The sequence below is a fragment of the Lissotriton vulgaris genome, unplaced genomic scaffold (assembly GCF_964263255.1).
Source record: "Lissotriton vulgaris unplaced genomic scaffold, aLisVul1.2 SCAFFOLD_1587, whole genome shotgun sequence".
In the NCBI taxonomy this organism is placed as follows: Eukaryota; Metazoa; Chordata; class Amphibia; order Caudata; family Salamandridae; genus Lissotriton; species Lissotriton vulgaris.
The window spans coordinates 377,298-400,155 of record NW_028255807.1 but is presented as its reverse complement, the minus strand read 5'-3'; the positions used below and the strand labels follow the sequence as shown (position 1 = coordinate 400,155).

The 22,858-nt window shown below is 48.6% G+C and overlaps 1 protein-coding gene across 2 annotated transcripts in view; it reads right to left on the bottom strand.

The window, feature by feature from the left end:
• Positions 1–353: 353 nt before the first annotated feature.
• Positions 354–22,858, bottom strand: part of LTA4H (leukotriene A4 hydrolase) — a 260,821-nt gene continuing 238,316 nt past the window's right edge. For both annotated transcript variants that reach the window (XM_086952056.1, XM_086952055.1), the window contains 2 exons: positions 12,020–12,124; positions 354–1,077 (listed from right to left, as the gene is read on the bottom strand). In XM_086952056.1, coding sequence (XP_086808182.1) covers positions 951–1,077; positions 12,020–12,124 — 232 coding nt within the window. In that variant the 3' untranslated portion in view covers positions 354–950. The remainder of the gene's footprint in view (positions 1,078–12,019; positions 12,125–22,858) is intronic.

Sequence of the window (22,858 nt, the reverse complement as noted above, 5' to 3'; positions counted from 1 at the left end):
CTGACTCGGTTTGGAATTAATGCACATAACATGCCCCTTTCAAATTGTGCTTCGGTATTTGTTTCAACACATTTTGTCTATTGGAATAATTCTGCAAAATTGTAAAATGAAGTTGTTAAATCAGGAAAAGTGATTTAGTAGTTGCAAATCCCGTAATTTGGGGTTTGAGTTCCTAAATCACCTTTTGAATCAGGCCCATAAACTTATGTACTAATACTGCTTCAATAATGAACTTCTATTTTTACCTATGATGGCATATTCCCTATTGAAAAGTAAACGCTCAAACTGAGAAACTCACCTTTAAAAAATGATTGAGTTAATCCATAGAGCTGAAGGAATTTCATTCGGTTATAAAAGGTGCCAGAAGTTTTTTTTAATCTTTAAAGTTTGCATTAAAACCACTACTTCATTAATGACTTATAAATTGATAAATATCACAACAGTTTACAAAATGCATGATTAAAATCACAACGCTGATGCCACTCATCTAAGAAATTGACATAAATTGAGGAGTTTTTCCAATGTTGCAGGTCACCTCGGGTGCACAAATGCACAACAGGCAAAGCATAACTTTGGGGCACCACTGCATTTAATATCAGGTTTCTGTCAGTTTAACTTATTTTAAACGCTTGTCTCAACGTACGCCTGTGCAATGTATATATAAAAGTGTGTATCGGAGCTGTATTATAAATAAAGGCAGGATAATAACATACTGTTAACAGGGTACAAAAGCTCTCTTCAGGTCTGCTATTTAAGACCACAGTTACACAGTTCCCATATTTGTATTAATCGGATGTTAATGTACATTACACAATGTCAGCTTGTACATTTGACAAACAATATTAGTAGTAGTAGTGCTGAAGAAAGTGAGGAGTCTTGCAGGTGTAAGAAATCAACATTACACAACGGAACTTCATTCGTTGGCGCCATCTTGTCCCTTAAAAAGCAGCTCAGTGTGCGGGATCCACCATTAGATCCTTGCCCACAAGCATGGCCGTCACTGGGTGCATGAAGGGCCTGTGCTTCAGATACGTGCTGACCGCTTGTGCGCGGGCCTTTTCGAAGTTATAGAGGTCCCTGTAAGGAAACAAAGACGCCACACAACATTAATGGAAGGAAACACAAAGAGCTCGAAGAAGGAGTCATAATCTGCGACTTACTAGCGAGCAAAGACATGTAACCGACCACTTAATTTAACGTATGTAAAATGCAGTACACTCTTAGTTGAATCTGTAGCTTGGCTAACACAATTCCCTAAATACACGCCTACAACTAAATGGCAATATTTTACGCGTAAGCCATCCTACATCTGGAAGGGATTAAGGCTGAGCTTGCAAAAATAATTGTAGTGAAACAAAACACACGTATCACCTCCAGTCATCAAGGCAGACAAATCAAGACAAGACTATACACATTACACTGAATCAAGAGCAGACAATCTTAAATCGTGGCACAGTCCATGAAAAGCAATGTAATGAAAAGTGACTAACTATTTCCACTCTGAAGTGATAGCACTGCAAATATTACATTCCAACAGATTTCTTGCCAAACCCGCCTTTTCAAGGTTCATTGACACCGACCGCACCTCGTTCAATCAAAATCACGGGTAAATAGTCTCTTCAAACATACCTCGAAGTAACGTGAGGGACTGGTGTAGGACGGAGAGAGCAGCGTGCAAGAATGAATGAATGCTGGTACATTGCTCTCCTCTCCCTCAGACCTGTACAAACCCCTATTGTACTCAAGGATGCTCATTCATTGAATTCATATTTTTTTTAATCTCTTTGACATTTGTATTTTACCATTCCAGTACAACATGTCAAAAAACCACAACTGCCAAGCGAGAACATTGCAGTAAACCATTTAGGTGTCTCTGATAACAATTCCAATAGTGTACCATAGTGGTTATGGTATAGCGATGGTATCTACGGTTGGGAAACGCTTGAGCAGTGTGGGCAGATGTGTAGACCAAGCACTACTTATTGCTGTGAAGTAGTGTGTGCAATATTGTATTGAACAGTGATAATTGGGTACAACATAATGAGGACAAAATAACTCGACTACAGGAAGGGGAGAACTGCCTGTGACCCAAGGCCCTGAGATGTAACAATGACTGCATGTGCAGCACTTAAAAACTACCTGTGTCCGCGAGATATGCACAGATTGCGTGAGGCAACCCCCTTTTTATGACGCCGCACTAGCGGGATTGGAGTGTCCACGTGGCGCTGAGGTGACCTCTGCTGTTTCATTCGTGTCTGCTGTAGGTGTGATTGACCTCTGCAATTCAATCACCATAGCCCCCCAATCTGTAGCAAGTGTTCATTGAATTCATTCATGGGCAAGATGGCAGCCTCCAAAGACTAGGCAATATATGGGACAGGTTTCATTAGAAAAGCAAGATTGGTACACGTTTTTCTGTACTTCGGAAAACTCAATTCAAATGTTTATGAACAAGCTCGTAGACAGTGCTCTTTACTAATAGCATAATTTAAACAATCCTTCCCTCAATTTCTGTCCAATTTAATAGGCACTACAAGTAGGGGTGCTGAAACACCCCCAAAATGACCATTCTGGAGTTCAGAAGCGATTGAGTAATATAGCAAATGTTAGGCTTTGTCTCCTTGGGACCTTAGTGTTTAGTTTTCTTTTTTTATTACAATGTGAGAGGATTTTTCACCATCCATCTGTGTATGGGAACGTAGGAAGCTGAAGCATGTTATTTTTTTGAGGCACACTATAAATGTAAATAACTTAATGTACTGCACATATATTTCAGAATATATCAGAATCAGAAAAGCACAAATAAAGCACTTTTTGGTACATCTGAAATGTGGTGGAAACAAATATTTTAATAGGATCTAAACAAATCAATACACTGTGATGCGGATTTCCATATATTATCGTTTGAGCGCTGCACAGTTTAATCAGTAAAACTATATGTCTGTGTAAATGTTATAGTCATTTCAATTGAAAATGTGTTTTCTGCAATGGCAGCGTGCTACCACATCATGCATTTTCCACTCTACAACACAAAAAAAAAACAACTCTATGCCACTCTGCACGGAGACCTTGCACCACTCTACGCTATGACACTCCATGATGCTCTACTCCATGCCACTTCACTCTACCCCACTCCACTGTATGCAACTCCACTTAACACACTGCTCCATGACACTACTCTATGCCACGCCACTCCGATTTGCGAATTCTATGCCGCTGCACTCTCTGCCAATTTATCCTATGCCACACTTGTCCACACTGTAGAGTGCTATAGAATGAAGTGGCATACAGTGGAGCAGACTGTCACTCTATGCCACTTCAGTACGTACTGTTCCACTCCACTTTACGCCACTCCGTTCTACGTCGCTACTCCTCTCAGCCACCCTACCCCACTCTACGCGCCTCTACTCCATTCTGGTCTATGACAACAGCTGCGGCCCGTGCAGGTAAGAGCGGTAGGGCGTTGGGTTCGCTGTGGGAGCGTTTTGACAGACTACCATGAGGGAAAATAATTATTTATTTCATTTTCCTTTGTGGTTGTCTGTCAAAATCACCCCCACCGCCCTTACCTGCATGGGCCGTGGTTGCATGACACTCCACTAACCTTCAGCCAGGCTGATGTACATCATGACTAAAACACACTGGAAAAGCCAATCGCTCTTGCTTCGGGAAATCTATTGGCTTTGCCAGTTCTTGTTACCTTTCTGAATGAAGAACCATGATGACAGGTTAGGAGTTAGCAGACGGTGATATCAAGTACTGGAGCATTCTTGGCCGTCTCGTAACAAGCCACTTCCAAAAAGTCCACCACATTCTACAATAAATGTAATCCTGCTGACAAAATTATGTAAATACATAATTACAGAGCTTTCATTAAGTGACGTATGTCTGCCGGCTCTCCTACCCAGCTGGATCAAGGCCAAATTGCTAAGTTCAGTTAATTGTTAGTGGACGGGCCTGTCTGCTCTGCCGGTGTACCGAACTGGATTGGCAGCATCTGTCAAAATCAGAACACCATGTCCATATAAATGCTGCAATAATGCTGGTAGCACCGAGTACATACTAAGAATGGAAAAGCTAGCCTGAAACTAAATTGCCACATAATAATGACACCACTCACACCTTGAGACTCTTGAAATACTCTCCCACAAGTAAACAAGTGTGTTAAGTCCATTATGGAAGTAAGTGATCTGCGCTTCCAAAAGATCCTTATTTTAATACAGTCTCTCTCACGGAAGACCATCACAAACATGAAGGCTATTGAGTCGGCCTAAAACAAGTGCAAAAGGAAATAAGGCACTTTTAATAAGGTAAACAATGTACCCGTCATGTTTGCGACAAAGTACCTGTCCACCAAACTCTAGATCAAGCTCTTAATTGTCAACCTTGAATACTCTTGAAAATAAAGAACGCCTTTGTGATCTTTTAAGGTATTCTGACCTGGAAAAAATACTAAATCAGATTCACAATTTCGAACCCAGGAACTGCAAAAAAATGTATCGACATATTTTGCCAGTTGCTCAAACGAGGGCCTGGTGAAATTTAATAGTGCCAACATCAGGGCTGAAAATCAGTCTCTTAAAATAAGATGCAAGTGTGACTCATCAACCGGCTAATGACCATTCGATGGCCCTAGAAGGGGTGTATGGTGGTCAATTCCTCATTGTTGGGAGAAGTAAAAATCGGGTAAAGCTTTAAAGGACTATTCGTGCTAATTTGACAAAATTAACAAAATGTACTTTGACAACTGTGAAGGTCTTAAGAGTAAAAGATTTGGAGCTGCACTTGGTTCATGCTAAAGGGCATCTTCTCCATGAGGCACAGAGCATACTTGTTGACCACTGCTTGCTTGGTGCATTACTAAATGAGTTTTTGGAGCAGAGTGTCAATGTTCATTCCAAATTATCTTTAAACAAATTTCCTTTCTGAACTGAAGTAGATTGATGCAGCTCACTCAACGCTTAGAAGTTGTTCTTGCATATGCAAGGTTGCTTTGTGCATCTAACCCACAGATCGGACTTCCAAGTTGCAGGATGTGTCTGTGGTGGTGGCAGGTTTTCTACGGATGAGTATTCATGACAGATAAGCTGCGGATCTAGGTCTTAATATCACTCATACGTTCTTCATGATTACTGATAGCAATAGAGATTGACTAGCACAGCTGTGTGTAAATCCTTAACTGCACTCACAGACTACAGCAGCCACAACCCAAATAATGAAACGTACCTTCAGTCGCTTAGTATAAAAGGCAACATGATCACCCATTTGTTCAAAACCAGTGAAGCGTTATTAAGACAAAAAGGCAAGGCTTGGATCAAATAATAAAAGCAGCATTTGCTGCATGAATGACCACACAAGATGTGAAAGTTTGCATCTCCTAAGAAGTGATGGGCATCAAAGCAATCTCTTACTTATACTTGAGAAAATATAAACGAATCATCATTTTGATCCCTATTTTTTCACAACTCTCGAATTTTCTAAGATCAAGAATCCCTTTTGAATTAACTTCTCTTCTATTTCGAGGCAAAGAATGCATTCGCCCATATGAAATTTGTTGAGATAAAGTCCATCTGAATTCCAAAGTGAGGAGCTACGCACGGTGAATAACGGACTCATTTTCTGATGTGGTCAATTGAAGAACACACAATAATTCAACCAAATGGGGAGGGGGGCACACCGCCTGGCATACCAGATGCACTTTGGAAAAATGCAGTGCATTATACCACTCACATTAGTTGAAAGTCTTTAGTATTCATGGTTGTTGGTGCAGCCAGTTCTGTGCATCTCTAGACACGCGTTTCAGGATACTTGTCTAACAATTTAAATGTGGGGGTGCTGGCAATGCTGCTTGCCGTCTTCTCTGGTTTCTATACCACTCGCAAAGTGCAGGTGCATCCTAGACCACCTCACATCTCCACAAGGTGCCAATCATAAAAGTTGGGAGGGAGCACACTGCCTGGCAGAGCAGCCCACCATTCGACCAGATGCATTGTGGTAAATACAGTGCATGATAACCACTTTGAGTCTTCAGTATTCACCATTGTTGGTGCAGCCAATGCATGCTGTGCATCTCTGGACACATTTCAGGATATTTGTCCTTCTTCAGAAGAATGCAACACTATATCTTTGGGGTTCTTGCAATGCTTCTCGGGTTTCTGTTCCACTTAGCACAGGTGCACCCCATTGAGCTGGTCAGTCCAATAACTCAACAAGGAGCCAATCACAAAAGGGGGAGGGAGAGCCCTCTGCCTTGCATACCAGCATATTCCTCAGAGTACCATCTCTATTTCAAATGATCTTTGGAACCAGTTACCCTAATATACATTTGTTATAAAGGAGTGAAGGTTTTCCTGCCCCTGAGGAAGAGCAGGAAGTAACTGCAAGGCTGTGTGCCCCCACAACACCAAGACTACGTCATTGTTGTGACTGAAAGAAAGTGGTCTAAGCCGATTCACTGAGATAACGCACCCTCTTTGGCGCTGAAGATCAGGATCTCAGAGTGTGTCGTTATCAGGAAGGTTCTGCCAAAAGGGACTAAAGCCCGGAAACCAAGACTAATGCTGTGCATCAGGGTATCAAAAGTGGACCTTCTCCTCCTCGCAGGTCCCTAGAATCCCAAGGCTTGCTGGTTCTAATAGTTGCATTTTATAAACATCCCACAATCCTCAAATCTGAAGATTCAAATTTGAAAATCCTATTCAATGGTAATCTTTTGTTTGTGTCCATGTCAATGGTGTGGTCAAGAGTACTCTACTTTCAAAATGTCCTTTAGGGAACTTTACATATCCTTCTCAAAGTAAAGATCTGCAATTGTTCACGTGGTGATTTTTCCAGACTCAACTACTTCAACACTATTATAAAGGAAGGTAACTGAAAAGCTACTGGTAAAAAAGATAGAAACCTCGAAACTTCCTAGCCTAATCTTCAAACTAAAGAACACTAACCACATCAAGGCAGAGGAAATCTTTTTAATGGTCATCTATTAAGGAAAAATCAGCTGTTCAAGCACTCTTATGCATTAAGCTCCACACTTCCCGACTCGTATTACTTTATTTAGCATCGTCAGAAAATATCAAACAACCAAATACATAGGTTTAGCCTCCAAGAACCTGCTGCCATTCTCTAAAATGATAAATTGTGCATGTTAACCCCTTCGATGCTGATGACGAGCTCAGCTCGTCATCAGCTACGGCGCTCGTATGCTGATGACGAGCTGAGCTCGTCATGTAACGCGGTAATTTGAAAAAAGCCGCACACAGCAGAAAAAGCCGCTGCAGCGATGCGGTTAAGGAGTCAATCCCCACACACCAATGCTCCACGCTCTGCAACCCCTACAAAGATGACAATCTTACGTTTAGAATCACTCTACTAGTCTTCCTTGCTTCAGACTAACTGTTAATGGATTACCTTACAATATGCCTCTTCAGTGTATTGTCTCCTCTAGAAGATCATCCATACCACCCTCCTCCAAAATCGAACTACCCAGCAGTGTGGGCACCTTGGAAATCCAATCAATAAGCGTAGGACTTGGCCTTTTTGGCTAAAGTTCCCTAAACTTTTTACTTCCCCCTTAGACCGTTTTCCTGACAGAGTTGACAATTTAGATGTTTGGGGTAATTTGCCACTGCTGATCAGTGTCAAAGTACAAGTGTTCCTTATGTAAAATGTAATGGTGATTGGTTGGCCATGATTGGTATGTTTGCCGTACTAGTAAAGTCCCTACTGATGTGCACTGTGGCACTGTGTGTGCCAGGGCTAGTAATGCAAGGGTGCGCAGAGAAGGGAACTCAGGCCTTCAGTGTAGGAAATGTGCGCAGAATTCCAAGTTAACATGTTGTCCTGACAAGTGCAACCACTTGTCAGGCCTGACTTTCCCTTTCACACACATTGGACACCCCTGTAGTAGGTCCCGGATAATTCCATGGCAGGGTGCAGTGTAGGTAAAAGGCAGGACATTTACTAGGGTGTGTTATGTCCTGACAGTGAAAAACACTCCATTTAGTTTTTCACTGCTGAAAGTCCATCCTGCCCATTGGACAGAATGGGGGAGGCTGGTGTTGTGTTTGTTAGCCTAGTTTCCGGTCAGTTTCTAATGGAGAGGTGAAGTTTAGTATGTATGAACTCAAAGTATCATAATACATCTTTCTGTGAAGGTGGTTTAGTCACAGTGTGTTCAGAAACCACTCTTTTAGAAAGTGGCTGAGTTTTGTGCTTCAAGCATTTCTGTGTGTCTTTGCTAAAATGTGGATTGACTGTCTGGATCTGGAAGGTGAGAGGAGCTGGGAGAGGTCTTGACCCAGGGAGGGATTGAGATGGCACCAGGCTGCCCTGCATCTGGAGAGTAGGGGAGAGGAGAAGCCTGGGAGCTGAAAATGCCTGGGCTGGTGCTATAAACCAATGGACCCATCTCCTGCTGAGTGATTAAGGATCCAGACCCCCAGTATTAAAGGGAGAGAGGCGACACTGGGAGGGAGACACCCAGAACTGATTTAGGGAGGGGTTAGGGACCCCTGAGCACAAACAAACTTCAAAGACAGTAAAGGGTATAACTATGAGAGCTGAAACTCCTGAACGTTGAAATGAAACAGATATCGATAGAGACTGAAAAGGCTTAGACCTATTCTGTGGTCAAGAGGAACCTCTGCTAAAGGAAGAGCAACTGAAGAGACTGCTGTGGAAAGACCAACCCTTGCTTCGTGATCTGGGGCTGGTCGGCAGTTTGCTGTTCTAACTAAGGGAGAGGCTGTTGGGACTGTGCTTGGAGGCGCTGGGGCCCCCTGCTTGAAGAAGACTGCTTTGTGCTGTGTCTTGTAACCCCAAGGGCCCGAGGTGACCTGAATCCCTGTTTGGAAATACAGGATCATAAAAGTTTCCGGAGAAGTCCCAAGCAGCACAGTGTGGGCGTGCTTTTGCAGCTTGTGACTTTCATAAGTTGTGCCTTGTGCTCGTAGGCGCGCAGGCGTGAGCCGAGTCGTGGACGCGCTGGGTGCGTGTCGTGGGACGGGCCAAGGCGTTCGTGAGAAGCACCTGCTTGTTGTGTGCACGGGGAAACGAAGTGAGACTCTGAGGCGCTGGGTGCGTTTCATAGCGCAGGCCATGGCGTTGGTGAGGAGCGCCTAGTCGTGTGCATCAAAAGAAGAAGTGAGTCTCAGACCCGCAAAGTGCGTGTCGTGGTGCATCCAGGGCGTTGGTGAGGAGCGCCTGGTCGTTGTGTGCATCAAAAGAAGAAGTGAGTCTCAGACCCGCAAAGAGCGTGTCGTGGTGCATCCAGGGCGTTGGTGAGGAGCGCCTGGTCATTGTGTGCACCGGGAGAAATAAGTGAGACTAGGACGTGCGTGTCCTGGAGCGCCTGGACATCGCGTGCACCGAAGGAAGAAGTGAGTCTCGGACGCGTGGAGTGCGTGTTGTGGTGCAGCCAGGGCGTTGGTGAGGAGCGCCTGGTCATTATGTGCACAGGGAGAAGAGGTGAGACTCGGACGCGCAGCGTGCATCTCGTGGTACAGTCAGGGCTTTGGTGAAGAGAGCATGGACATCGTGTGCACCGGGTGAAGAGGAGAGACTCGGACGTGCAGGTGCGTGTCGAGGTGCAAGCGGGGCATTGGTGAAGAGCCCCGGGTCGTCAAGGGTACCAGAGAAGAGGCGAGTCTCGGACGCGCAGTGTGGGTGTCGAGGGGCATACTGAGGCGCTGGTGAGGAGTGCCTGGGTAGGGTGTGCACCGAATTTGAAAGTAAAGTCTCCACAGTGCGGAGGGCGGATCTCGGTGTTGACCGAGACCTACGGAAGGAGGGCCAAGTCATCGGGCCCTCGAAGTAAAACAGTAGCAGCCCGGCAACCCCAGAGGAGCTGAGATGCCGGCCAGAGTCCGCCGCACCCCGTAATGGAGTTCTGGATCAAGGTCCAAGTTGCTGAAGTCTGAGAGGAGAGTGGGGTTGTGCCCACCCCAGGTAACGTGGATCGCCACCTGGGGTGGGGTGCGGGCCCGGAGGGACACTATCGGCCTCTCGCTTCTGTCAGCTGCGCAAGCCTGTTGCTTTGGCTCGGATCTCTGCCCGTGCTGACCCAAGGAGTGGCAGTACTGGGGCGGGAGAGGGAAGCAGTACTTTTGTGTCATCTTTGATCCATACGGGGGCCACTGTTAACGGAGCACCTAAAACTGTCGTATTACACTTTGCATTATTGCTGCTAGCGAACAGTCATATGACCCCTGAACTCATTTGTGCCTGACAAACTACATGCTAGGTGGGCTACGCCCTGCGTTGTTTTTCCCTTGCAGATTACCTGATTGTAACGTGGTGCATTGCATTATTTCTTCATTGCACAGTATCGGATTATAACGTGGCACAGTGCATTATTTCTTCATTTCAGAGTACAGAACTGTAGCGTGATGCATTGCTTTTTTTCTTCCTGGTACAGGGCATGCTGGTAGTGATGCACATTGCATTATTCCTTCTATTGCAAAGTACCAGACTGTGGCACTACGTATGGCATGGTTTCTCAGTTGCACAGTACCAGAGAATATCGTTAACCCCTTAAGTGCTGCTGACGGCCAACGGTCGTCAGCAGCGCTACCTCCCCAGTGCTGCGCACGACCATTGGACGTCCATTCAGCTCTGGTTCCAATGGACAGCGCAGCACTGGGGAGGAATGTTTACACGCAGCTAAGGTGTTATGCATGGCAGTTTTTGTTTTCTTTTGCATCATGTGTGATTCTAGCAATACGACTGACCTAACCTTTTGGAAACGGTTAGAAGTGAGCTTAACTGTTTGTTAGAAGCGGTGGTTGGGATTAGAACCTACCATCCCACCGGAAAGAATACTATCCATTCTTATATGTTGAATGTGTATCGTGTGGTCATATTGTATAATTTCGTATATAAAAATTATACTCATTATATAAAAACTTGTGTGGAGTCTATTTGTGGTGACATCATTGGGTTGCTGTGAGGGTGGTTGCACATACGGTACACTTGTGCCTTGGAAATAAGCCTGGCTGATCGTACCAAGCTACTAAGGGGTTCAAGCAGGGCTATCTCAGACGGTGTCCTTACTTAGCCTAACATTGAAGCAAGGGGTCGGCGACTCTCGCCTCCAGAATGGGGGGGGGGGGGGGGGGGGGGGGGGTAAGTGATAACTACCCCCACTTCCAACAATAAGCAACTGGTGACCACTTTTCCACCCTTCTTCCATTTGCTTTGATTCGCTGGAGTCATCCCAGGATAAAGGCCATCATCTCGGCTTCAGGAGCATTACGTTGTGCCACCTGTATAATGTGCTGCTGTTCAACAACTGGAAAACTCTTCGTCATACCTGTTGAGTCTGAGCATTTGAATTAATATTTCCATAACTTAACAGCAACCAGAAAGAGGTGCATCACCAGTATGCCATGGATGTCTCACTACTAGAATGGCCAGTTGCTAAGATGCCCTGCTTGAGATTTTCAATGTTGCTACATGGACAATCATTCATTCTTACAAAGGTGCGCTAGAAAGCCTTGTACTTACTCTATCAATTTCCGTCACACAAATATATAATAGAGGAAAGTCGCCCACGTTTCAATTAACACAGTGTTTAAAGCCTTTGGGTCTACATTTCTCGTTTTCGGTGTAAACTCCCCACCATTTTGGTACATCCTCCGGGAATAAGAATAGTGAAAACGAAGGAAGAGCTGTGCAGCAATGTTCACGTTACTGGTCAATCTGCAATATATGCTATATTTTCCCACATTCCTTTATACAGTGGGAACGCAAACACAATACATTGCTTTTGCATGCTAGACAGGAAGTGACAGGAGGCACGAATTATTTTAAAAAGTTGGGATTCAAAATATTTAAATTACCTCAGTCAATACACTCCCTCGTATGGAGAGAAATCCACCCACAAGGCATAAGGAGGCACAACACATTCATGTAATATCATTTATATTGTTGGTATACAAAATAAATACAATTCGTTTGCATATCCTGGATTCAATCATTTAAAAAAACAAAACTAAAAAGCTAACATTCTTTGTGCACTTACTTAAACAGAGGCCGAGTAAACTTCATTCTGCCTTGTTCTGTGGCCATTTGCAGAGCTAATGGAATTGCCTCTTCCCACTTGGCTCTAATGCAGAGACGAAGCCACCTGAAAATGTAGACAGACAACAAATTGTTGACCTTTACGCAGTATTACTGACATCTAGCAACAATACTGAATACCTAAATTACTTGTAAAGTACCAAATATTAAACATCAATAGGCTGTTTTTTTGTTAAAAAATCATTCATAGAATACCAATTCGAAGAATCAATTTAATCTAAACAGTTTGATTGAGATTGAGGGGAAATGCCATTAACAATTTGCTAAAAAACAATAAATAGAATTCATGATGTTTTTGGCCACACAGCCTTTTACACACTTTACTGTGCTCATGCCAACAACAGCATACAGAACTGGAACACATAGAATAGAGATCTTGGCAGTGCCAATACAAACGTTTGACTTCATGAGCATATGTTGAATAAATAAAACTGCATTACCTGTACCGTACATGTGTTTTAGGCACAGAAAGAAAAGTTAACGTTTCTAGATCGGGCATGGAGGTGCATAAGTGGGCACACTACATACGCCCCTTCTTGGAAGATGGCTTGATTGCCACATCCCCCAGGTTCAATAAATATGAATGCCGTCTGTTGTAAACATCAAAATGTTCTCTCATAGACGTTGGTGCCAAATTCAAAAGCACGGACACTAGTCGCTGCCATATGGATAGTCACTGCCATATGCCACAAAGCGAACCATATCCTATGCAGACAACCCCCAAACAGGAAGAAAGTAACCAGTCTTTTGCCTCTGTCCAGGGAATGATTTCTTCATCTATGGTCTTCTGTCCGAGCCAAAGATGACAGACTCTGCATTATAAGCAACACTGGCTTAGATTGTGAGTGAATATGCCACAACATCTTTACTGCATAAACCTTCAATTTCTGCAGTATTTTTGGCTGCTATACGCAAAGAAGGCTTTGTAGTTCCACTATTAAAAAAATTCCAGCCTATAACCAGTTTTAAAAATACTAATACCAATTAACTCTTATCCGAGTTTTGTTATAAAGCCTTGCATATTGACATTCATACTACAAAGTGGCAAAGGCTTCAGGTGGCCACAACTGCAACCATGAAAGTCTGTAGCCTATAGTCATTAGCAGACTCGTCTGTATCCGGGGTCGAGTCGGCGCTGTCTGGCACTGAAACTACGACAAGCTCCCCTTCCGAGGAAGGAGAAGGCTCCGGAGCTAGGGAGGCAAACCTACGGCGCAGACACTGCCTCATCCATGACATGCTCTGACTCCGGAGAAAGAAGTGGAGGGGGAGCGGGGAAGGCGAGCCTACAGCGCTGGAACGGCGTTGACCCCGGTCCTGGAGAGGCAGCCGCCAGCCCGGGAACCCGGGGTGTGCTCAAGGCAGAAATATGAGCACAGGCAGCCACCTGCGATGCCACAGGGAGCCCAGCAGAGGCCCAGTGGGTCGTAGAGAGGGACCCAACCGGGGCACGCCTTACGACACTACATCTCCGACGTTCCTGGGGTCAAAGGCTCAATTGGCGATGGGGGGCGAACCAGCCTGCGAGTCCGTTGGGGATCCCACAACAAGCGGAGGCCCAGAGGACACCCCAGGAATTGGGAGATGCAAAGCCGCGCCATATGCCTCCATTGGGGACCGAGTTGCCCCCACAGCCAGAAAGGGCGGATAGAGGGGGGTGACCATCGGGAGTACACGTCCGGAGTGTTATGGGAACCAGCACCCCTGACAACAGAAGAAAGGGAGGTCGAAGACCTTTTTTTTTTTTTTTTTTTTTTTTTTAAATTTGTTTTTATTGCAGAATTAGAGACAAGTCATCAAAATTAGGCCAACCATTACACTTATGACATCACAGTTGAAAATGAAGCAAATACTCTACACAGCCATTCAGCCCACATCCGGAGGCTGGGCGGCGCGCCAAGAGCACTGTTCTCCAGAAGCTGCCTCAGTGTATGCCCTGCTCGGGTACTCGGTCGGTCACATCATGTTGTATCTGCTTTTACCCCCCTAACGCCCTCCCCCCCCTTGCACCATCAGAACCCAGAATACTCCCTGGGTACGTTCTTCAGTTCTCGTCCACATCCTAACAGGTCCAGTTGTTTCTTCTTAACTACGCCGCGGTGCCTAACTACCCTTTCAAGAACGCCCCCCCCCCCCCCCCCCCCCCCACAACTGCTGCTGATTCGGGTACTGACAAACCTTGCAAACACCAGAGTACATCCCCCATAGGATCCATTCACCTTCGTGCAATCCACATGGAACTCAACTATCACATCTCCTCCTCTTCATCTTCCGCCACATAGTCACGCAATGCCTGGACCACCATCTCCCACGCCCTCGCCAACTCCAAGCACTTCTCATGGCCAGTCCTAGTGGCCTGCCGCATTCTGATAACACTTTCGCAGCCTGACCACTTCAACAATTCACTCATCCATCTCCTCACTGACGGACCTTCCTTAGATTTCCAGTGCCAAGTTATCTCTCTTTGAGCCAGCATGATTCCCAGGTCTATAAATTTACTAGTAACTTTTGTCTTCTTGGTATGAGGGAACCAGAGGAGCAGACACGCTGCCATATCAAAGTCTACCTCCCTATCCGTTACTGCATTCAGGAGTTCCCCACTGCCGGCCAGTACGCTCCTAACTTCGGGCAATTCCATAGCATATGATCCAAATCTACCTCGGGTGTCAAGCATCTCGGGCACACGGCATCGGGCACTTGGAAATACCGTTTCACTCTCTCCGGTGTCATGTATGCCCTATGGATAATGAAAAAATGCACCAGTTGAAATCGCGCATTCCTCGTTCCCTTCCACGTCCGTCGTAACACTTGGCTCCAAACCGTGTCCGGTATGGGCTTGCCTACGCTGACCTCCCACCGCGACTTCAATGCCAGTAGTGGCGCCAGTCCCTCACTCAGCATTCTAGTATGGAGACAAGACACCGCCTTAACAGTGCCCGCCGCCATCACCACATATTGACATGCCATGGTCACTTCCGGTTCTTCCAACCCTTTCCTCCAATATCGCTGCATCGCTGCCACCACAGCTGCGTGCAGCAGGAAAGTCCCATCCGGTAGGCCAAATTGATCCTGCAGCGTCCGATAGGGGACTAATGTCCCATCAACATACAGATCCCCCACTACCTGCAGGCCCAGCTCCTCCCACCCCAACAGTTGAGACCAATCGCCTCCATGAGGCAGCGCGGTCAGCATTCCTAGCGGTATCTCCGGCGCGTACGGACGGTCTCTTTTTGCTCTTTTCAAGCTCCTGTGCCAACACAATTTAAGCGTTCTTTCTTCTATCGTGAGCTCCCTCATGTCCAGTTTCTGTTGCATTATTATATATGACAAAACACCCCTCTGGATGCCGAGCTCCCGATCACGCTCAAGGCCCCTGAATACTCTGGCGACATTTTGTGTCAACACCTGGAGTTGCGCCGCCAGGTAGTATAATTCAAAGTCAGGAACGGCCAACCCTCCCTCAGGCTTAGGTCTAGTCAGAGTACTCAACGCGACCCTGCGCCGCCCATGGCCCCAAAGGAAGCCAGTCACCAATGTCTTCAGATCTTTAAAAATCTTCTGCGGGATCCATATCGGTAGCGTCCGGAAATAGTAAAGCAGCCGCGGGAGTGCCACCATCTTCAACAATGCCACCCGTCCCAATACCGACAACGGAAGGGAGGCCCAGAAATCCATGCAGCCCTTCAGCGCCCGAATACACCGCTCCACGTTCCCTTCCAAGAGATCCACAGCCTCATGATAAATGCGCACCCCCAAATAGGTGAAACAGAAGGGCTCCCACACCACCTCTCTCGTCAGCGGCGGACTGGGCGCGCCCTTCCGCAATGGAAACACACAGGTCTTGGTCCAATTCACCCGGAGGCCTGATAGCTGCCCAAACCTACCCAGCATATCCACTGCCCCCTCTAGTGATTGCATTGGATCCGCTAGATACAATAACAGATCATCGGCGTATAGTGAGATATAATGCGACTCCGGGCCTTGCGCTATCCCATTGTACATGGTGCCCAACCGTGCCTGTGCCGCCAACGGCTCCACTGCTAAAGCGAACAGCAGAGGGGATAACGAGCAACCCTGCCTCGTCCCCCTACACACTGGGTATGCTGAAGATACAATAGGCCCCAGCCGTACTCGCGCCTTCGCCTGACGTTTTTGCAAACTCGCTATAAGTGTACTGGGGATGCCCAGACGTGGGTCCCAGGCACTCCACACCACTGGAGTCAAGCTAGCCGGGCTGATGAGAGGTGTTACCTCGAAACCGGTCCGGTCCTCGGATGCTTGATTCCGTTCTGGGAAGGACATGGCTTTTGTAGTTCGGACTGGACTGTTCCCATGGGGCACAGGGTCAGAGCTGATTTGCATATCGCCATTGTCTAACCCAGGGTGGTGTGGAGTGCAAAAAAACGATGGATTAGGACCCAGATCTTTTGACTGGGTTGAATGTGTGACATTGATCCTCATTCGGTCCATCACCTGTTGTTTTTGCAAACTCGCTATAAGTGTACTGGGGATGCCCAGACGTGGGTCCCAGGCACTCCACACCACTGGAGTCAAGCTAGCCGGGCTGATGAGAGGTGTTACCTCGAAACCGGTCCGGTCCTCGGATGCTTGATTCCGTTCTGGGAAGGACATGGCTTTTGTAGTTCGGACTGGACTGTTCCCATGGGGCACAGGGTCAGAGCTGATTTGCATATCGCCATTGTCTAACCCAGGGTGGTGTGGAGTGCAAAAAAACGATGGATTAGGACCCAGATCTTTTGACTGGGTTGAATGTGTGACATTGATCCTCATTCGGTCCATCACCTGTTGTTTTTGCAAACTCGCTATAAGTGTACTGGGGATGCCCAGACGTGGGTCCCAGGCACTCCACACCACTGGAGTCAAGCTAGCCGGGCTGATGAGAGGTGTTACCTCGAAACCGGTCCGGTCCTCGGATGCTTGATTCCGTTCTGGGAAGGACATGGCTTTTGTAGTTCGGACTGGACTGTTCCCATGGGGCACAGGGTCAGAGCTGATTTGCATATCGCCATTGTCTAACCCAGGGTGGTGTGGAGTGCAAAAAAACGATGGATTAGGACCCAGATCTTTTGACTGGGTTGAATGTGTGACATTGATCCTCATTCGGTCCATCACCTGTTGTTTTTGCAAACTCGCTATAAGTGTACTGGGGATGCCCAGACGTGGGTCCCAGGTACTCCACACCACTGGAGTCAAGCTAGCCGGGCTGATGAGAGGTGTTACCTCGAAACCGGTCCGGTCCTCGGATGCTTGATTCCGTTCTGGGAAGGACATGGCTTTTGTAGTTCGGACTGGACTGTTCCCATGGGGCACAGGGTCAGAGCTGATTTGCATATCGCCATTGTCTAACCCAGGGTGGTGTGGAGTGCAAAAAAACGATGGATTAGGACCCAGATCTTTTGACTGGGTTGAATGTGTGACATTGATCCTCATTCGGTCCATCACCTGTTGTTTTTGCAAACTCGCTATAAGTGTACTGGGGATGCCCAGACGTGGGTCCCAGGCACTCCACACCACTGGAGTCAAGCTAGCCGGGCTGATGAGAGGTGTTACCTCGAAACCGGTCCGGTCCTCGGATGCTTGATTCCGTTCTGGGAAGGACATGGCTTTTGTAGTTCGGACTGGACTGTTCCATGGGGCACAGGGTCAGAGCTGATTTGCATATCGCCATTGTCTAACCCAGGGTGTGGTGTGGAGTGCAAAAAAACGATGGATTAGGACCCAGATCTTTTGACTGGGTTGAATGTGTGACATTGATCCTCATTCGGTCCATCACCTGTTGTTTTTGCAAACTCGCTATAAGTGTACTGGGGATGCCCAGACGTGGGTCCCAGGCACTCCACACCACTGGAGTCAAGCTAGCCGGGCTGATGAGAGGTGTTACCTCGAAACCGGTCCGGTCCTCGGATGCTTGATTCCGTTCTGGGAAGGACATGGCTTTTGTAGTTCGGACTGGACTGTTCCCATGGGGCACAGGGTCAGAGCTGATTTGCATATCGCCATTGTCTAACCCAGGGTGGTGTGGAGTGCAAAAAAACGATGGATTAGGACCCAGATCTTTTGACTGGGTTGAATGTGTGACATTGATCCTCATTCGGTCCATCACCTGTTGTTTTTGCAAACTCGCTATAAGTGTACTGGGGATGCCCAGACGTGGGTCCCAGGCACTCCACACCACTGGAGTCAAGCTAGCCGGGCTGATGAGAGGTGTTACCTCGAAACCGGTCCGGTCCTCGGATGCTTGATTCCGTTCTGGGAAGGACATGGCTTTTGTAGTTCGGACTGGACTGTTCCCATGGGGCACAGGGTCAGAGCTGATTTGCATATCGCCATTGTCTAACCCAGGGTGGTGTGGAGTGCAAAAAAACGATGGATTAGGACCCAGATCTTTTGACTGGGTTGAATGTGTGACATTGATCCTCATTCGGTCCATCACCTGTTGTTTTTGCAAATTCGCCGACGAGTAAAGCACCCTCGTCCACCTCCGAAAGCCTTCGCCTATCCCAAATTTCAACAGTACTCCATCCAGGTATTCCCACTCAAGGCTATCAAAAGCCTTTTCGATATCAACCGCCAATACCACAGGGTCAAGATCCGACGCCCCGGCACCATCCATAATGCGGATCAGACGACGTATGTTCATCGAAGTGTTCCTAGTCGGGATAAATCCCGCCTGATCCCTGTGTACCAATGTAGTCATGTGCGGCATCAACCTGGCTGCCAAGATGCGACTCAGAATCTTATAGTCCACCGTCAACATGGACAATGGGCGGTAAGATGTCACGTCCAACGCATCTCTGCCCGGCTTCAGCAGTGGCACCACCAGTGCCTCCCTCATTGATGCAGGCAAGCACCCCCTCTGTTTCGCCTCCGAGTACACCACCAACAATCTAGGTGCCAGTATATCAACAAATTTGGCATAAAATTCTATAGGCAGCCCGTCCACCCCCGGGGTTTTGTTTCGCGCCATATGTTTAATTGCCCCCCTTATCTCAGCCAATGTTATGGGCCCTCCCAATTCTGTCGCTTCCTCGCTATCCAACACCGGCAGCGGAATCGGATCCAGGTACTCGCCTATCTCCGAGACCTCAGCCTCCAGGTGGCTTTCATACAGTCCCGTATAATAGGATTGAAAGCGCGCCAGGACTGCTGATTGAGAATAAACCACATCTCCATCTTCCTTTCGTATACTCATGACCAGGCACCCCCTAGGCTCCGGATCAGCTAGTTTGGCCAAGAGCGTACCCACTTTATCACGCTCCTCATGCACCTTAGTAACATATGACTTATAATCATAGCACCGCAGCCGCTCCGTCTCAGTCGCCACCATTTCTTTAGCCTGCATCAGTTGTTCCTGTAAGTCTGGCCGCTCAGGCCTTCGTCGTTCCAGCCCTCTCAACACCTCTTCTGCTTTCGCAAGGTCATTCAGCACTGCTTTTCTCGCATTCGAAAATCTGCCCATGCATACTCCTCTCACCACCACTTTCATTGCATCCCACTCCACTGATCTGGTCGAGGCCGAGCCTCCATTGTCTTCAAAATAACAGTCAATGCCCTGTCGAACCGTGTCGCTAAACACCAGATCTTCCAATGTATCAGGCCGCAGTCGCCATGATGGAACCGCCGATCTCGCCTGCTGCCACTGCATAGAGATCAGTAAAGGGTTATGATCCGAAATGGTTCTAGTTAAATATTCAGACTGGGTCACCACAGCCGCCAGGGGGCCGCCGCATAGCACAGAGTCCAGTCGAACATGCAAGTCATGAAGCGTGGAAAAGTAAGAGTAATCCCTGATCTCAGGATGTTGTACCCTCCACACATCTATCAGTCCCCACCTCTCCTGCCATTCCCTCCTTTGGGTTGCTAGCCTGCGCACCGGGGAATCGACCAATGGCGGATGTGACCTATCCAGCTGCACATCTGTGATTGAGTTAAAATCTCCTGCCAGTAAGAGAGGGCCCGCCAAGAAATAGGCCAGCGAGCTTGATAAACCCTCAAAGAAGTGGGCCTGATCGGAATTGGGGGCATAAATATTGCATAGAACCACCTCTCTGCCACAAAGTCGCCCCTCAACCGCTACATATCTGCCCTCAGGATCAATTCGTTGGCTCGTCATTTGGAACGGCGTGCCCGCCCTCACCCAAATTAGCACCCCTCTGGCGAATGCTGAGTATGTCGTGCCAAATACCTGACCTCGCCACCTCTTCTGTAAAGCCCCGCACTCGGTCTTGGATAAATGGGTTTCCTGAAGCATTGCAATCTGTACCCCCCGCCTCACCAGGTAGGCATGCACCTTATGACGTTTCACCATTGTACGAAGACCTCGGACATTCCATGTGACACATTTCAAACTAGGTAACGTCCCCATGGTGTACCTTTCTGCACAATGGCACTAGCCAACAATTATCCCCCGCACTGCAGCAGTTGTGTACCCCCCTCAAAACACCCCAAACAACACCCCAAACCCCTCTCCCCAGGACAGGACCTAGTAACCCAGCTTCAGCCCCGTTCCAAACCACCAACACCCCACACATTATTCTAACCTGTGGTCGTCACCACAGAAGGCCTTAAGGGCCTCAAGAGGTCGATGGAGCGCCGATCCGGCGTAGGCGGAGCCCCAACCCTACGCCTGCAGTCCCATAGTGCTAGTACAGCCCCGTACCTGGTAGTCCAACAAATGTCCGGAGAGTTTGTACCAGTAGACACCTCAGGATAATCCAGCGTTCTCAAGCCTCACTCATTAAACAAACCGTCCGAGGTTTGCGGTGTGACCGCCGGTCCCTTCACACTTCCCGTGTCTGAGTCGTCGCCTCCGGACTTCTCCCCTTCCTCCTCCGATTCCGACGCACCGGACGCCCTCTCCTGTTGCGATCCTGTGATGGTCGCCGTTGCAGCCAGCGCTCCCCTCCTGTCCGCCGCCATTTGCGCCTCCCGCTCGGTCTTTTGGAGCTTGTTCCGGGAGCGGATGCGCTGTGATTTTCTGATCCGTACAGGTTTCTGCCGCTCCCTCCCGCTTTTGTGTGCACGATCAGTCCCTGCACGATACAGTTCAAGCCACGACCAAGCCTCATCAGGAGTCTGAAAGAAGTGGGTCCTGTCGTCAATGATCACTCTCAGTTTCGCAGGAAAGAGCAAAGAGTATTGGATCCCCTCCTCCCTCAGTTCCTTTTTGACTGACAAGAAGGACGCTCTGCTTTTCTGGACTTCCTGAGTGTAATCCGGAAAGACTGTGACTCTACTATTGTCCACTTGGAAGGGGCCCTGGGATCGCGCCCTCTGTATCAACAGATCGCGGTCTTTATAGTGCAGCAATTTGACCACCATCGGCCGAGGTGGTCGGCCCTCCAGGGGCGGCCTGGCGGGAACCCTATGCGCTCGTTCCAGGGAGAAGAAGGGAGACAACCCCTCCGGCGCCACCACCGTCTTGAACCAGTCCTCCATGTAGGATACAGCGTCCCCCTTTTCAATTTTTTCTGGAAGACCTACTACCCTCACATTGTTTCTCCGGTTACGACTTTCCGCATCCTCCGCACGTCGCTCCAGAGTCGCCAGACGGCCAAGGATATCCGTCAATTTATGCTCCGCCGTCACCACCGCCGGTTTCAGGTCCTGGAGCAGCTGTTCATTCGATTTCACTCGATCCGAGAGCTTGGCGTGGTCGGCTCTCAGTAGCCCCAGCCCCGTGGCTACCTGCTCAATGTCCTTGTGCAGAGAGTCCTTTGTCGCAGTGATCGCCTCTAGGATGGCGTCAAGGCGCTGGTGCAGTCGTTGTTCCTGCGTTGAGGCTTCCGGCGGGGCGCCAGTGCCGCCATCCTGGGTCAGAGCGGCCGCATCGTCTCGCCTCGGCTGCGCAATTGGTACCTCGCCCAGAGCAGCCATCTTGATCGCAACACGCGGAGCACTCGGGCCGCCGCTGAGGGCCACACCAGTCCTCCGTGCGCCCAGTACAGGCCTCACGGTCCCAGACCTCTCTGTGTCACCTAGTCGTGTGTCTGGCCCCCACAATCACAGTCCCAACAAGTCCCTACAGCACTCCTGGGCGCCCTTCCACTCACAGATCAGTTTCGCCAGTCTATGGCCGGGAGCTGCCCGGGGCCATCAGCATTCAGCCCAACCAGGGTAGCAAACCCTCAGCTCCCCGCCAGAAGGGTGGGCGGGCGTTGGTCAGGGCCGGTCACTCCCGCTGTTCAGTCCAGCACACTGCAGACACCAGGTCTGCTGACTCGGCTCACTCTCCTCGGCCGCCCAGTCCCCTCGCTATGCAGGCTCCGAGGCAGGCAGCGCCCGCCGCCGATTTCGGGGCACCCAGGACGACCCCACTAGCTCCAGTCGCTCATACGGGGCCACAGGGACCGGAGGGACCCAGGTCCAATCTCGCTCTCGGGCCCGTCGTGCAAGCCGCCACCTCTCCACTGCGCCCCACGCAGGGCGGTCGATCTCACTAGGACAGGCCCCCTTCTGTGTAGTCCGATCTGTCCTTAGGGCAAAAGGCCACCACCAGATGCCTGTGCCGCCGCCCAGGAGCAGCCCGTTCTCCTCCAAGCTCTCTCGTCGGTGAGCGTGGGAGCGGGAGGGGTGCCGTACTCCTCGAGCTGCGGGGTGCCCAGAGCCCCGCCGTTCCTCACCGCCTTCAGTCCCCGTCCAGTCCCCGCTCCGCTCACTCCGCTCACTCCGCTAAGCAGCCTCCGGTGGATCGGCGCAGAGCCAGGCCATAGCTCTTAGTCCCTCTGATCGTCGATCACCGCCATATTCCCTTTGTTTG